Below are 17223 nucleotides of genomic sequence, written 5' to 3'. Positions count from 1 at the left end.
GTGAATTTAGCATTTTTTTCCCCCTTAATTTATTATGTAATTTTAATAAATATTTTTTTAAAGCCACAGTAACGGCATGAATGCCAAAACATAATGTTTACCTAATTGTAATTATTTAACTATTAAATTACCATTGATGTTTTCATTATATTATTATTCATTTATAACAATTATATCAGATGTTATTATGTATCCCAAAGAGTGCTTTGTGATTTTGATGATACTTTTTAGTATAAATGAAGCAGTATTATTATTTTTTTAGAACAAAATTACTTTATTTTATTATTTAATTGATGTAATTTAGTGAATTCATGTAATATTTTATTGCATTTATTATGTAAATCTTTGTAGTTATATGAAATATATTGTTGCGAGGATTTGCATTTTTCATTGAGTTTATTATTATTATTGAGGTTATTAATTCTATAAATATCATTTGTTTCGTTTTTTATATTATATTTCATTCTTTAGTCACATAACTATTATAATTATTTATTTATTTGTTCTTTATGATTGATCTTTATTATTTATAATTTTACAAAGCTGGTAGTCTTGTGCTCGAGACTATATCCTCTCCTCCTCATAATAAACTTTTGATAAAAACTATCAACATGTTAAAATAACTATGTAATGCCAACCAGATCGGCCTGTTAGTATAAAAATATTTAAAAAATAATAATATACCCACCCTTATCCATTTTGACCTCCCCATGGGAGATTGTCATCCCAGACTAATAAATAAATAAATAATGTACAAATTTTGTCATTTATTTTTCCTGTACTATAAGTGAGTACATGCCCACTCGCCTTGTTGGAGTAGCTTCTGAAATATAGTATCGCATTAAGTTTAATTATAAGTTTATTTTTCAATGAGAACTTGTATACACCTTCTCAGTGAACCTCTCTCTGCAACTGACAAATCTGTCGGATCTGTACTGTATTTGTAGATAGGTCTTGCTATGCTTCAACTTTGGTTAGGGATTATTGTTGATTTCACGAGTTGATGTATTATTCGATTATACCCATACTTACTATGAAACTTTTGTGTTATTCTATTTTTATCAAAAGTATCATTGTATTCTCCATGTTAATACTGAGTTCTAAAGATTTATACTTACCTTCTTAGACCAATTTGGACTTATTGTGCACAAATTTTTGGAAAAACCAAAAAAAAACTAACTTACTGAAACTGCAACAATTTCAATCAAAAGTACTAAGACTAATCTGTACCGCTCTCCCCTAAATCTGTAACAAGAACTTAAACAAACTAAGACTCCATTCGTACTATCAACCATTAAGTCACTATATAAACAGTTTCACAACATAATTCCAATGCACACCAACCCACTAATTCAAGGACTATCAACACGAGACTTGGGGGATATATGACTATGTTTACGAAGGAGCTGGCTTTGGGAGGGACCTCCTAAAGTGATTTTAAAATTTCAATTTCAATGGAGAAGTATCATTGGATCGCCTTAATATTCGTGCCTTATGACATTTTTTTTGTTTTGTTTTTATATACATCTCATTTCCTGGTTTAAAATATTATTCCGAGGCTACTAACTCCAAAGACCCGAGCTCAAATCCAGCAGGGCAGAAAATTGTTTTCTGTTACACAGTAGCCATGACTCAACCCTGTGGGTTATGGAGCCCTCCTGGGGTCCAACCAGTCTCTTAAATTGGGTACCCTTAATTGGGTAAAAATCTGGCCATTGAGCGAGATTCTGACCAAATCACCTCCTGACCAAACAACCGATGGTCTAGCAATAGTACTTCCTTACAAAGTACTGAACCCCTGACCCTCTATGGGTTGTAGTGGTACAGATTTTAATTTTTTGGTTTTTTAATATTATTCACAATTGTGACAAAATAAAGTCAAAACAAAAAAATAAATAAAATAAAATTCTGGGTTGTTTCCCGAGAAATCTATTATATTATTATATCATAGAATCTATTCTTACCTTGTGTATTTCTAGCAGCTCCCTAAATATCTCATCACAACCAACTGCCACACTGCTTCACATGAAACTGCTTATTTATTGTTTATGATTTGAAATAATAATGTAAACTGGATTGCATTACATTGTTCGTGGGTGTTATTACTTAATTTCAGCATTCTGACACTGAAGGATTTACTGTATTTAATAAAGGGAGGGGAGAGGAAATGTTCCAATAAATTAAGGTAAGAGAACTTGTATATATTGTAAATCTACTCTTTATCATTTTGAAAGATCTAGTGCTCTGTTTTGCTGATAGAATTACATTACTCTGTCCCAATCATTAAATTTTCTACGCTTTCTTTTAGATTTATTCAGAAACTTGCATCTGAAAAAAAAAAAAAATTAATACGAGGCTAAATATTATTACATTTGCAATAATTTTGTTCTATTACTTTAAATTTATAACCTGTAGAATAATTTAGAACGAGTAAAAAGTTCCAAGAAGAAAGCTGCGATGGAAAATGAGATACCATAAACCATGACCAAGAGGGCTGGTTTGAAATCGGTCAGTCCCACGCTTACGTACCCTCTTCCAGTGTTGTCACAGATGGGTTTCTTCGGTAGCCATCTCTGGCGGATTCTTGAATGGAGGCCAACATCTCTTTGCCATGTATTCCTAATTAACAACGATGGAATTATTGTTAGTAGCAATGAAAAATGAAAAAAATTCATTATTAGTAAACAGAATAAACTACATTCTTGTGAAGTGTTCGCGGTATCCTGACTTCTTGACAACAGGTATAGACAGTTTTGGTAGAAGAAAGATTCTCATTTCGTCCAAATCGCACTTTTCGTTTTCGTGGAAAGTGTCCGATATTATTTTATAACCCCAATGAATTTCGACCTGAAACAGTAAAATAACTTATAAACGGTACACTAAATAAATTAGATTATTCATGAACGTTTGTTTCATGAAATTCATACTTCTAACTTCATTAGAAGTGATATGCAATTGCATACATTAAATTACTGAAGTTGTATCCCTAACTCTCCAATCCCATATGACAGCCATCGAAGAATGGTGTCGTCATTGGAGGACTACCAACCATAAACCTACCGACTGCCCTACAGTATCCTACAATAATTTTGCTCTAAACCCTGTCGAACCGATCCGCTACCTTGGGCTGCAACTGGACAAACGACAAACGTGGAATCCTCACACAAGCCTGAAAAGACAGGAAACTGCACCTAGATTTCGACTATTACAGCACTTACTAGACAAACACTCTAAACTTCCAATCTGTTACAAATGACTGATCTTCACGACTGTAATAAGGCCTATCTGGACATACGGAGTAGAGCTTTGGGAAAAACTCCCTAAGCTCTCAAACCCACTAGTTCCTAGCCTTGCTCTCTCTTCCATTCCTTACAATCCTCCGAGGCACCTAAAAAGAAGATGGCCACGAGACCTGCTAATGTAAAACTGTCATTAGAGTGGTACCAAGGGATAGTTTCTCTACGCCTGTATCACTCCATTATAAACTTACATAAAATTTACTGGATGTACCATTGTGTACAGTAGTAATTTTAATAATAATAGTAATAGTGTACAGTAATTTTAATAGTATAGTGTACAGTAGTAAATTTTAATCAAATGGACTTAATATAACGTCTTAAGTTAAGTCTTGTCCTCATTGAAACAATCCAACTGGGCTTTAATCTCGAACTTAAATAAAAGCTTTCTTAAAACTATCTTTAATTGTGTTTCTCTCATAGTTAATAGTAACAAATAACGAGTAAATGTTAAGTATGAAAGAATTTGATAGTGAATGAAAGGAGAAAAAAATTCTTTCCTGTTTCTACACTTGTTTGGCAATAGTCAAAATTTTAAGACTATTATCTAACACAAAAACATAGTGATGTAGATAATAATGTAAATTTTTTACCGAATAAATAAATAGAAATCTAACAAGTATCGCGATCGCAAATAATAATGAATAATATAATTTGAAACAAGGCATGATTTCAATTAAAGTAGGGTGGGAAGAGGAAGTTTTGTGATGCACCTGATATTTTTGTTTTACTATTCATTTAATATTATGATCACTGATAGAATAAAATCCGTTCAATGGATTAATAATTACATCAAAAGCAAACATCCCTGATCTGAGTTTTTTTATTCCTTCAACTGGATTTAGATAGGCTTTCGGTCCTTGCGGAGCGATCTTCTTGTCATACAGCTCTCTGACGTTCTCATCAGTGGCTTCCTGGGAAAAAGCACAGCTCAGGTTACAATTAATTAGTGTAAAAATAATATTTGTTTTTTACATGAAAAAATATGATTTTCGGGAATTACTGTTTATAACAAAAAAATAAAAATTAACCAGGAGCTTAAAGAAATAATCATACAATCTTGGAAGACAAATCTTATTATTTCAATTATACTTTAAAGTTAATAACACGAAAATAATCCTATTCCTGAGAAATAGTCTTTTATAAACCAGACAACTGTAATCAAAATGCAAGACAAAGTGAGAAGTAATAAAGAGTCTTCGGGCATTTGGTGCAAGACTATACGGAATAATCGAAACTGTTAAAGGATACTTATGGGTTTTCGGTATATTTGGACAATTTTAATATAGAAGGATACATACCCCAAAAAATATTTTGTTATATATAACGTCTTGTATCCCAATTCCAAGGGGACTATTCGTGAGGTCAGACAGGCTCCGGAAAGTAGCTGAAGAAGATTGAAGAAGGGCCACAATGTTCGCCGAATAGGACGTGTAGAAGAAAAGACAGCATAGTGAGAATAAAAAAATTATGATCCTTGCTGACAGAGTTTTAGGCACTAGTGTGGTACCTATGAAAAATATATATCGTTTTTATTAGTGGGTTCTCTATGCAATTGTTTTGGTTCTTAAAACGAACAATAGACAATAAATGTAAAAAACTTCACCCAAGCTGCTGCAGGACATTCTGTCATAAATTCTATGTTTAACTATTCTATTATTGACATTACAACTATTTTATTCTTTTTTTCCCCTATTAGAAATCAATTATTTATTTTATTAAATCTATAAATATCATTGTTTTTGTTGTTGACTTTTCTTTTTCTCTCTCCTTAATAATTATTATTTTTATTTATAATTCATCGTTTTTATTCACAATCGTTCAATTTTTATAGCGTTGTAAATAGTTAGAGGTTTCTTGTGCAGGAGATTATACCCTCCTCCATAATCAATTGTTAAAGAAAACAAAAAATGTAACTGTTATATTAACCATGTAAGTCCCATCAGGCTGATGTGGTATTAAATAAAAATATTAATAATACCAAACTTCAAATTTTACTCTTCAGATCAAAATTGTGTAAGGAAATTTTGGAGTCAAGGTCGCATTATGCCATTTGCAACCTAATACTTTTCCACTACTGTACTGGTAAAGTTTATGAGGTTTGATTTAACACGGAGTTTAACTCTAATTGTTATTTTAGATTTTATTGAAGTTGTCTAAACCTTCAAAGGATTTTCTGACATTCTCTGGACACTCGGTTAACTATTTTCTTTGTTTTCTATTTCCACTATACATCTTAGAAAAGCTAAGAATTTTTCAAAAGAGAGCTTAAATAATCATTTAATTAAAATGATTGAATGGTTATAAAACCAGTTGTCAAATTAGACATTTCTCCAAGGCGTTGAGAAATTAAATTATAGTCCTTGTCCGTTTTGTTATCTAATTATTATTTTTTATGATACCCTTCCTCGTCGTTTCTAACATAGGGGAGGGGAGTTTATCTACTGGTTACCACCTTATTCTAGCCATGGTAGGGGGTCAAGTTTTCATTTCGTAGAACAGCCGCAGAGATAAAAGTCGGCCCTCCAGGCCGAATTTTAACCGGCGCCGCTACAGTCACGAGCCAGTCAAAATTGCCGCTTTAACTCATTGGCTGCGACGCGGCCCCCATTGTCTAATTTTAGACCCGCGTCACCGATAAGTAAAGTTTTCATTTTTCTGTTTCATATTTTTTAAGATGCTGGTAAAATACAATACCTTGCTGACAGATGCAACCTATAATGAGGGTGACGACATCGGACGTGGTAACTGACTCTTCAAAGGTCTGCCGGTTGCCGAAAGAAGTCGCTACATCGGCCATCAAGAAGATGCCAGTTAGAACTGACAGGGCAACGCAACAGACCCATACCATCCGGGTGAACGGAAGAACGAAGATGTTAGAGACTGCTGAGAGAGCCGGCTGTTTGTAAATTACGAGACTCCTGGAGAAAGAAAGAGGAGAGGGGAGTTAGATAATGAAATAAAGTGCATTTTGCAACAGTAAGGTAAAGATATATAAATGGTTTTAGGATAGAAAAAAAAAAATTTTACCAGAGCCTGATTTACCAAGTAGCAGTAGCAAATACTACGGCCCCCAGTTTCTGGCCTAAAATAGAAAATGTTTTGTTTGTGAAATTTCGAATCAACCTAATTTTGTTGCTAAAATTATCCTCATATTGATAAAATTATTATTATTATTCAGTCTGTTACTAACTACCAATGACAGATAGTTTTTTCCCAAAGAAATGCTATTCTAAAAATATACCAGAAAACCCTAACTGGATCGTGTATTATCATCTGGACCAGTAAGTAGAAAGGTCTCAGAAATTTTTGGATATGGATAGTGGAAATTTATTTCATTTTGCAAACAAAAATTACATTTATACCAAAGATTGTTATAGTTACTTGAGTGGGAGATACCACGGCTAACAAGGCTAATGTAGAACGTACAAGCATTTTTCTCTATTTTTCTAAAAGCCTTTATAAACAATTTTCCGCTACTATTTATCGAAATGACCTTGGTAGAAAAGCACTTCATGATACATGTTTAAAACTCCCAAAATTGAGGAGACTGATGAATAAATATCCATGTAATCTACATTTTTTGTTACTATAACAATATCGAGTGAGTATTGGACGAGATTTAAAATAACACGGATAAAAAGGTAGAGTATGGTAATCGGGCGCGAGGAATACATTCCGTTGTTAGTAAATTGGAATCGAGAATAATGGCTATTTGATAGAACGGATCTCTAAACCAACAACGTTAGTTTTGGATCTTATTTTTTTATGAAATAATATCAAAGGTCTCCAGGTATCATTTGCTACAGGCTTAGCTCTCGCTTAATCTCCCTTTTCATTCTAACATCAATCTCTATTGATTTGGATATTAAAATGTATATATTAATAAATAACAAAACATGGAAATCATATCCAAATGGTAATTGGCAAAAAAATGGAGAAAATCATTCCAGTATTACTCTTATGACGTGATTGCTACTTGAAGAAACTATCTGTTGTTAGAACACCAATGAAGGTTCTTTTATATTTTAGAGGGTCCCCATCTTCTTCATTCCAGGATCTTCTTTTCAGATGTTACATGGACTAATTTGCTAGAATTCAATGACCATTAGCAAAAAAAAAAAAATGAGATGCAGTTAGCACCTTTCGGAAATGAAATCTCTAATCATTAACGACCGACTTACTTTATTTCAAACGTGTCCCCCGTGAAGTCAACCGTCCCTATCCTGTCTGGCCTCATGAAGATTCCTATCACTCCCATGTCAATCTCTTCCCTCTGCAAGAGGCCCATGAGTCCACTGAAGGTGTTGTTTGTCTTCCATCCATAATCATTAAGAATTTGGAAAGTAAGTCTGAAAAAAGACAAGCAACAAAAATTTTATTGATCTTCTTTTCGAGTTTTGTGAATAATGTATCAACAGAAATAATTTACTTACGTAAAATTGAGTTGTTCTTGAAAGTGCTGCGAAATGGGAAAACCAGTTTTCGCGATCGTGTCCACTTCTGGATGATCGCGACAGTCGAATCCGCAAAACATGTGAGGGTAGTATAGCTAAGAGGAAATCATTATAAATATAAATAGATGATTGACCATAAGTTAATTTGAAGGAGATGGTCAGGGCTGCGGTCTTAAAATAATTCTCACCTGTCAGTTGAGGGGCCTTTGTTCAAAAGTTTGTTACTGTTTTTATTTCTTCTTGACCGCCGCCCAGACCATTTTAAAATTATTATAATCATCCTTTAAATAACTGAATAGCTATCGTATAAAATTAATTTATACAAATCTTTATTATGTAATTATTACAATCTGCTTCGTCTAATGTTAATTTCTGCTATAAATGATTTCATTCTTAGTATATACATAAAATTGAATAAATAACACTTAATCGCATGATGAGTGTGGTTTTAACACCCACCACATGACTACAACATGTAGTGTTCGTAACTTTACAATCAACCAGGGATCCAGGTTCCAAAATAAATCTCCTTCCCACAATTATGAATATCAAATCTAGGGATACAGCAGTTCTCTCTCACCCGCGTGACTTATTGAACCAACAGTAATAGTGTTAAACCCTTATTCTTTTGTGCCACCATGATGTGACTTATTAGAGTAGGGGAACGTCCAGTATAAATTACCACTGTCCTCGGTTTTTCACCATGTTCCTAGCTTGGCTTTTACCTCTTCTCTTACACGAACGATCTACGTATTCCAGATACGATATCCTTGGTCGGCCTCGAGGTCTTCTACTTTTAGGGACCAAGTAGAAGTGATAATTTGATTGGAGAAACAATAAACAGAAGAGGGTAGTGATTGAATATGATGATTTGGGAAAGGTATGGGTGGAAGTCCAGGATGTAAAGAGCAATTAAGTCCTGTATTTGAGTGGAAAACACACTATGGATCAAACATTATGGTTACCAAGTTTATTGTGTTATTATTACGTTTAATACATTTTTCAACTAATTCCACATAATGATACTGTATTACTACTACTGCATAATTGCTAACTTTGTTTAACTCATTCTAGCCAGAATTTTTTTTTTAACTGCACTTATCGCTATGCATTAGGTCTACAATTTCCTTATTAAGGGTATTATATGTAATAAAGACATATGACTCACCACTGCTGCCCCTAACAGTGATATACCCTCGAAATCATTTCTACTTGGCCTGTCTGGGAGTTGTATGAACTGTTCCAGCGTCTGGTTGTCCAGGACAGTATACTTGAGAGGTCTGTAGGGACTTGTTCGATACACGTCTAAGTAGACTACTTCCTCACCTAGTATCTGAGCAATGGTGACAAAGCTTCCAGGAAGGATGTAAGCATCTTTAATCACATCCAAGCTGCTACCATCATCCAATAACAACCATTCTGTGTGTACTCCCATCGTTTTGTCCCTTGTGAACTGGAAAAATAGCCATAATAAGTAGTATCATAATTATTCTGGTTTTTGGCAAGATCAAAGAATAGTAATTTAGGTTTAACTAGCCGCTTTGGGGCTTCACTAAACCTTCCAGTTCCTCTCGTATTCAATCCTTGCAATCTAAAATCCTTCGTAAAATCCTCAAGGCTCCTTACTTTGTCACAAATAAAATTATACATAAAGATCTTAATATTCCCTATGTAACCGATCCAGCCCGAACCAGATATCACTCCTTCCATTATAAACTCTCTAACCACTCAAACCCCCTAGTTTCTAATCTGGCATCCTCTACCATTCCCGACAATCCTCCGAGGCGCCTGAAAAGAAGATGGCCACGAGACCAGCTAAAATAAAATGGGTAGTTTCTCTACACGCCTGTAACACTCCAATTTAACTTAGATCAGATTTACTAAATGTACAGTTGTAAATAGCAATAAATAAATATTTTTTAAAAAAAAAGGTTTAACTAGCCAGATCTACAATAAATACAGGGCAAGGTAAAAACGGAGATAATTGTTGCCGTGCAGTCCAATCATTTAAGCCCCCTAGTACTGCTCGTTAGTATGTACATTGTGCCTATGTAGTTAACTTAAACGAGCATTAATTAATGCTAAGGTCATGTGAATGAAAACATGAAACATGACTCTAAGAAATGCCTTCTTTGTTTTCTTAACTAAATCTATATAAAAAGAAAAATGTGTAAAATACATTCTTAAAAGAAATGTACTCAAGCCAACCTCTTGAGGTTTCCAATGCTATGTGATAAAAGAACAAAATATTTTGTAGTCTTTTAATTAATTACTCAATTCAAATCAAGAGGCTGGGAGCTTTCATATACATCCATAATTTTATTAGTTAAAAACCAAGCAAGGAATTTGCTTGAACATATAGTTACTATTAAACTTTTCAATTGATTTTTTTTTTGTTTATTTAACCACACCCTTTTATCTTGTTACTTATTATTTTATCTTCCTTTTATATATGACACGAACGATCATGGATCTTCTAATTTTCTGGATATGCATGATATACCGTTTTTAAATTATACATACCTGGTTAATCACGGAGAGGCTAAAGTTGCAAGTCAGATCTAGGACTCCTCCTGACCTCGTAATCGGCAAGTCATCAACTGTATCTAGAGAAAAAGACACAAGGAAACCTTCCGCAGAAAGTTGTCTTAATATAGCTGTTTTCATTTCTGAAATTTTGACATGGGTTTTTTTTACACACTACATATAACATAAAAACAAAAGGAACGTAGTCTTTAATTATAATAGGGCTCTTAATAGATAAAATAATATTATACTGATAAATATAAAGTTTCTAAATAAGTAGGTATCTAATTTGCATTTTCTCTCTGTTGTTTTTTCAATAAATAAAGGCTTTGCAAACCCAAAGATTCGATACTGACACCAGCAATTGCTGTCTACACTCCTTCGTTTCCCTATTTGTCCGGGAGCTAAAAAAATTAATATTACCTAAAACAGTCGAAATTTTGGCAAGTGGATACGAACGATCTTATTGATAGATTGAAAAAAGAAGTTTCTGAGGGTTGCTTTTGTGAATACAGTTTTTCAAAAATTTACCTAAAGTACCTCAAAAGAAGTACGCAACATTTCCACATGAAAGTGTTGTCTTGAACCAACCAGACAAAAAAATACACATTTTTGATTCATACAAATAAGATTTTTTAGATTTATGTTTTATTAATATATTTGTTTGAGAGTGGTTTAGTTTATTTAAAAACAATTTTGATCCTTTTTCTCAACTTTATTCTTTTTAAACTTCCAACGTTTCGACCACTTAGGTCATTTTCATGGATACCTTTACTTTGTTTTCATTTTTTCTTCAAATTCTTAATGCCGGCTAATTGCCTTTGTCCAATAAATTCTTCTATACAATTCTTTCCCAAATTTAAAACTTTTACTAACCACTTTTCTTTCTATTATTTTCACTTGCAAACTCCAAACAGAACCATGTCCTTCAGTCCTTGTTTTTATTGTCATTATAAATAAAAAAACCTGTGCCTAGAAGATAGGTCTAGTATGTTGAGTTTATTATTTTTATTGTATAAAAATTATCAATAAATCAAAATAAATTTGATTTATCATTTAAGACTAAAATCTACGGAAAGCCGTGTGTGTAAAGAAAAATACTTGTGGGTTTAGAGAAGCGAAAGTTTAACCCATTTTTACTCAAATCCCCAGCTTCTTCTACCAAATTGCACGTGCCCTTTTAGAAATATGGGTGTGGCCAGAAAAATACGTTTACGCATTCTCAACGCTACGGAAGTAGGGGATACAATCTGATAGTGCAAGAGCCCAAGAGGAGAAAAAAGGCAGTTATCTCACCCCAATTTTTGATTACTTTAATGAAAACTTTGTATAATTAATAGTCAAAATTGATGAGTCTGCCAAGTATAGGTAGGGGGAATAGAAAACGGTGGCTGTTTCAAAGCGATAAAAAAAAAACTAATTTTTCATTCGGAGCTCTTTATCTTAAAAAGTAGGAACAACACAAGAAAACCTAAGAGAACGTTATTTAACGAAGAGTAAATTTGCGAAAATATGAGTCCTAATACAGTTATTTACGAGAAATAGTTTTCGAGATATACCTTTTTAAAAAGCAACATTTCATAAAAATGTTGTATGGGACGTACTAAAAGATCAGTAGTTAGTGAATTTATTTTGAATAATTTATATCTCAAAAACCATTTGACGTACAGATGTCTATTAGTACTAAAATTAAAGGTAGTTTAATGAGCTATAAAGTATAATATGATGTTTATCTTCGTAGGAGTAATAGTTTACATGGAATTTGCTAAAATAAATTGATTTGTTGTTCGGACAAATTTTCATTTACCAAATTTATATTCATTTGTGAGTATCATAAAAACTACTACCCCGACGAAGATAAGTGTCATAAACTACTTTATAGTACGTTAAATTTCCTTTATTTAGAGTGTTGGCAGACATATGTGCGTCTTATGGATCTTGAGATATATTTTTTCAAAAAATCAACATTGTATACGAACAACTATAAATTAATATTTTGTGAGTTTATTTTGTCAAATATCATAAGAACTACTACTCCTACAAAGATAAACATTATTAACTATTTTGTAGTAAATTTAACTAGCTTTAATTTGAGCGCTGCAAGACCATAGGTACGTCCAATGGTTTTTGAAATAAAGTTTTTCATAAATCAAATTTATTGTCCGAACAACTATAAATCAATTTATTTTAGCAAATATCATGAAAACTGCTATTCCTACGAAGGTAAAGGTCATAAACCTCTTTATAGTCAATTAAAATAGCTTTAATTTGAGTGCTAATAGACATCTGCACGTCACATAGTTCCTGAGATATAGATTTCTCCAAATAAATTAACTAACTACTAATCTTTCAGTAGATTTTTAATAAATTTTGCTTTTTAAAAAGCTATATCTCGAGAACTATTGGACGTAAATAGTTCTTTTAGGAATAATATTTCAGAAAATTTACTCTTGTTTAAATAATGTTCTCTTAAATTTTCTAGTGTAGTTGGTAGTTCTTAAGATATAGAGCTCCGAATGAAAAATCAATGTTTTTTTAAGATTTTTTAATCCCCCTACCTATACTTGGCAGACTTATCAATTTTGACAAGTAATTATACATAGTTTTTATTGAAGTAATCAAACATTGGGGTGAGATAACTGCCTTTTTTTCTTCCCGGCTCTTGTACTATGATAAAACCTATGTGGGACCAAGTAATTACGATCACAATTACTCCTCAACTATTGTAATTTGAAACTAATGAAAAAAAAATTATTAGTAATTTTATCTACTTAATGAGCCACTATAACTATAATTGTAATTTTTCAAAATTACAATTACTAGTTGAATCAAATTAATCGCAATTAATTTCAGTCAAATGTAATTGCAATTATTTTTTTTATTTATTATTTATTTTCAAACCTCTTTATTTTTATATATGGTAACAGAATACATCATAATATAATGCAATACACCTGCAATTGCTTTTTGACCAGCACTGATTAATACCTTCATTAGTGGAAAACGAAAACGGGATCATATTGATAAGAAAAATAAAACATGTGATAAATGATTGATAGCAATGGGGTCTTATATCCCATTTCTTATGTGTGAAGAGAAAAAACTTCGAAAAATGTATATAGAATAATAATTGTGGTATTACAAGATTGTTACAAAGCATATTTCCTTGATTTTTTTAAAGAAAACACACCTCCACTAACTTAGTTCCACAAAACCCCCCCCTTCTTTTCCTTAGGAGTGATAACCTAGGTATGCTCTTGTAGAAGTGTTACACTTGAAGATTTAAGATAGCATTATTTGTATTATCAGTAATAATTCAGGTGTATTATCTAGAGTGTCAGTTCTCTCTAGCAAACAAGTCGACAGTAAATAATAGACCTGTAATTTTATTTGGAGTACACTCTACAATACCTGATGTGGAACATAACAGCATTGTCACGCTCTTAATACGTAATACATCGAAGTAATCTTGTATTATGTTTATTGGTAGGTCGACTGAAGAACAAGCAGAAGAAATAATAATGGCTAAAAGCAATAAGCTTAAGTGCTTTCGCATTGTGAACTACTCGAAAGCTCCAGCAACGATGCAACGATCCATCTGCGGTAAATTAAGCAGTGACTGATTCTTCAAATAGGCAAAAGGATATTCAGAACTGTTTGTTCGAACAATATTTAATCAGAGACTTGACATTGAGTCGATATAAGAAGAAAAGACTTTTCGACCAATTAAAAATTCGTTTGATCCGATGACCTCTGCTGTGTAAGGGGTCAGCCCGACAAGGGCTCCCCGTACAGATTTATATTTAATTTATACATTTATTCATGGGTAATGGTTTACCTCAGCTCCGGTTAGCTTATAATACACCACAATTTTCGCCAGCAGTTGCTATAACTTCTTCTGACTGATAAATATTTTATAATATATACGTTTACTTGCTTCTTCTAACTTATAAATATTTATTATAGGTTAGAAGAACTAGATTGTAATACTTAAGACTCAGTAACCTGAAAATAGATCAGAAGCATTTATTTTATATGGTATTTTTTTAATAAGAAAAGAAAATCGTTTAATAGTTAATCTGACTAGAATAATAAGGTTCTCTTCAACTGTAAATTAATAACAATAACAAAAACTTTTTATAAAAAAATCGTGATACCTATTTTTTTTATGCCACCTATCAATATGAAATTGACAATTACCGGACTGCCTGACTGTCATATTAATTAAACAAATAGCATATTAGTGCACTCCTAACCATCTCCTCATATATATTATACAGGGTCAACAATCTTCTCATAATTTTTTATTTGTTAAAGAGGGAAAATATAAAGGGTTATAAAGGAAATTATGTATTGGGTTTAAAGGATAAAATTGGGTAATTGTTTACCTCTGAATACGTTTACTTACTTCTTCTTACCATTTTGGGGGAGGTGAGACAAACAATTACCTATTCATGTATTCATATATTTGTATTATGTATTTCTATCCGTTCTTGATGGAAACCAACTGAACAGGTACCCTTACCCTCTTTGTTCCCATCTGGTATCTCTCCCTCTCTATATTGTACATATATACATTACTTTTAATATGTTTTGCCCCCAAGGTCAATGACTCAGGCAGTTCCTTTGGTATGATCTCTTATCAGGTAGGACATGCCGACAAAAGAACTTTATTTTAAATTCCAATTACTCTTTTTTCTCCAATATATAATGTATGCAAAAATATATTGCACTGACTATAACCACTAATGACAAGCATCCATTTTTTCTTGTTTGTCATGGGATTGACTTCCAACCTAGTTTCAATTTTATTTGGCCTTATTGAACTGTTAAATTGTTCCATATCACTAAACAGAATGTCCAATATAAATTTATAAATATTATAATATAATATAAATTTAAAAAGTAATAGGTTTATTTCTATATTTTTATCAAACGCTATAGCTTTGAGATGAAAAATATGGCCGAAGTGCGACGGAAGCATAGTGGTTTGCAGATACACCTACTTTTTAATATTCGAGTTTATTGTCATTAAAAAGTTGCAAAAGATACTCCAAATACACTTCGAAGTGTCCAACAGAACCTTGTATTACTTCCCAACATTATTTTTATCAGGTAACTATACGAAATTATGCATCAATGCCCTCTACAAGGCTGTACTTTATATAGATATATACTTTAGAACGAAAACACTTAAGGGATTTAAGACCCAGTAGTCTAGAAGAACCAATATAGCTTCTAAGCTCTCAAAAGGCACTGAAATTGTTTTTTTCACCTTTGAATTGAGAAAAAAAAGCTATTGACAATGTTTTCGCAAAAAATAAAATAAATAATTAAAACCACGAATATATGGATATTTATGTACATTTCATTGTATAAACACTCAAATACGCATTTTATATAGTAATTTTATGCAAGAAATAAGTTTTCACAAGAATCAGGAAAAAATCAAAAACAGTTTCCTTAAAACAAACTTGAAAACGTCCAAGTAAAGTTTTCAAAGCTCAAGCAATACAAAAAACATTATGTTTAACGATTTTAATAATTGAAATTACCATCTTTTATAGGTGTTATACCTCATATTACAAACTTATTCTGCTAAAATTTCCTAGAGCAACATTTTTAAAACATAGTTTTTTTTATTAACTTTTCCAAGCTCTACCAGACAAGTATATGTTCACAGAATCCACACACACACTCCAGTAATATAAATTAATGTATAAAAGAAACATCTTTCACATTTCTACTCTGCACCAAAGTTGGGCAATATTTTGTTCCCCAAATAAATAAATTAAAAAAAATCAGTATTTACTAGCAATAAAATACTAACAAATATTTAAGAGGAATACAATAAAAAATAGTATTTACTATTTCACATTTTCTATTTGAATGCCGCCAAAATACTTGGTAGTAATTTGTGATTGAAATACTTCACTTTCAAAATACTGTAAGTATTTTATCCTATTATTAATTAAAAAGTATATTGAGTCACAAGTTTTTCCATCTCTTCTTTAGACCAACAGTTGTGTAATATTTAAAATATATAAATTATAATATTGCTGCTCCAGAAGAATGAGGCAACTTTAAAATTTTGTAAATTGACTTTATTGTATTTATGGGCTCAAAAATATATTTAATAGATGTTTTTTCAAATTGACATAATTGTACTTTAAGATTCGCCACGGAAGGAACTTTGTAATAACAATTATGTCGATTTAAAAAAACATCAAGTAAATGAATATTTGAACCTGTCAATACAATAAAGTAAATTGATTTAGTGGCACGAGATCAAATGGAAGTGGTGAAGGTGGGCAACGCTGGTCAATTCGAGCAGGAAAATTTTTATAATGTGAGAGAGAAAAGCATAAGGAGCTCATTCAATCAGATTGTCATTGCTGGAATTGTTAAGCTCCTAGAATTTAATGTGCACCTTTAAGCTTCTCCTCTCCTATTAAAAAATAAAACTTTGCTTAACTTAGGAAATTGCTGTTATACAGTAATTATTATTAAGGAACTAATATTTTCTGCCCTAAGCTACAAGAGGGAAAGCTTGATCATAAATAATAAAATTTTAATAGATTTTTAAATTTCCAAGAGTTTCACTTCTGACAGCCAGTCCCAAGACTACAATTAATTTTTTTCTTGAAAATGAAATGTCCTACGAATAAATTACATTTTCAAAACAAAAAAAGTAAGCTTAAATAAAAGTCTTTATTAATTTAAATTAGAGGTTTTTCATGTTTCATACAATATTTACTGAAATGGTGAACGCGAGTTTTTTAGTAAAGCCCTATATGTAATCAATTATACTATTTATTAAAATCCTAATTTAAATAAATAGAAAACATTGTATAATAGTGAATATTTATACATTCAAATGGATTGGACAAAGACAGCTTTGTTTCTATACAAAGCTATTGTAGTAACCTGGCATTGCTATCAAT

The 17223-nt window shown here is 31.8% G+C and overlaps 1 protein-coding gene across 2 annotated transcripts; it reads right to left on the bottom strand.

Moving 5' to 3' along the window:
* Positions 1-2175: 2175 nt before the first annotated feature.
* On the bottom strand, positions 2176-14259 carry LOC106679301 (ionotropic receptor 75a). 2 transcript variants are annotated; one of them, XM_014418374.3, is made up of 11 exons: positions 13691-14259; positions 10277-10422; positions 8922-9206; positions 7733-7848; positions 7481-7648; positions 5994-6217; positions 4598-4806; positions 4088-4210; positions 2699-2847; positions 2410-2619; positions 2176-2328 (listed from the first exon to the last, which is right to left on the bottom strand). In XM_014418374.3, the coding sequence occupies exons 1-11, from the start codon at positions 13833-13835 to the stop codon at positions 2262-2264; spliced, it is 1842 nt and encodes a 613-aa protein (XP_014273860.1). In that variant the 5' UTR covers positions 13836-14259; the 3' UTR covers positions 2176-2261. The 2 variants fall into 2 exon arrangements, with proteins under 2 accessions (XP_014273860.1, XP_024214586.1); XM_024358818.2 differs by lacking the exon at positions 13691-14259 and adding an exon at positions 11381-11474.
* Between the last annotated feature and the right edge of the window lie 2964 nt (positions 14260-17223).

This window comes from Halyomorpha halys, unplaced genomic scaffold (genome assembly GCF_000696795.3).
Source record: "Halyomorpha halys isolate HHAL.00 unplaced genomic scaffold, Hhal_1.1 Scaffold194.1, whole genome shotgun sequence".
Classification (NCBI taxonomy): Eukaryota; Metazoa; Arthropoda; class Insecta; order Hemiptera; family Pentatomidae; genus Halyomorpha; species Halyomorpha halys.
Note: the sequence above shows the minus strand (reverse complement) of the source record. Positions and strands in the feature narration are given on the sequence as shown.

What these genes read in the sequence shown, in the direction of transcription:
- LOC106679301 (XM_014418374.3), bottom strand. Translation starts at nt 13,835, where the DNA reads ATGCGAAAGCACTTAAGCTTATTGCTTTTAGCCATTATTATTTCTTCT. An exon ending in CACTGTTAGGGGCAGCAGTG is followed by an intron (nt 7,849 to 8,921) that starts GTGAGTCATATG and finishes ATTTCCTCTTAG; the next exon opens with CTATACTACCCTCACATGTT. An exon ending in CGTTCTAAATTATTCTACAG is followed by an intron (nt 2,329 to 2,409) that starts GTTATAAATTTA and finishes TTTTTTTTTCAG; the next exon opens with ATGCAAGTTTCTGAATAAAT.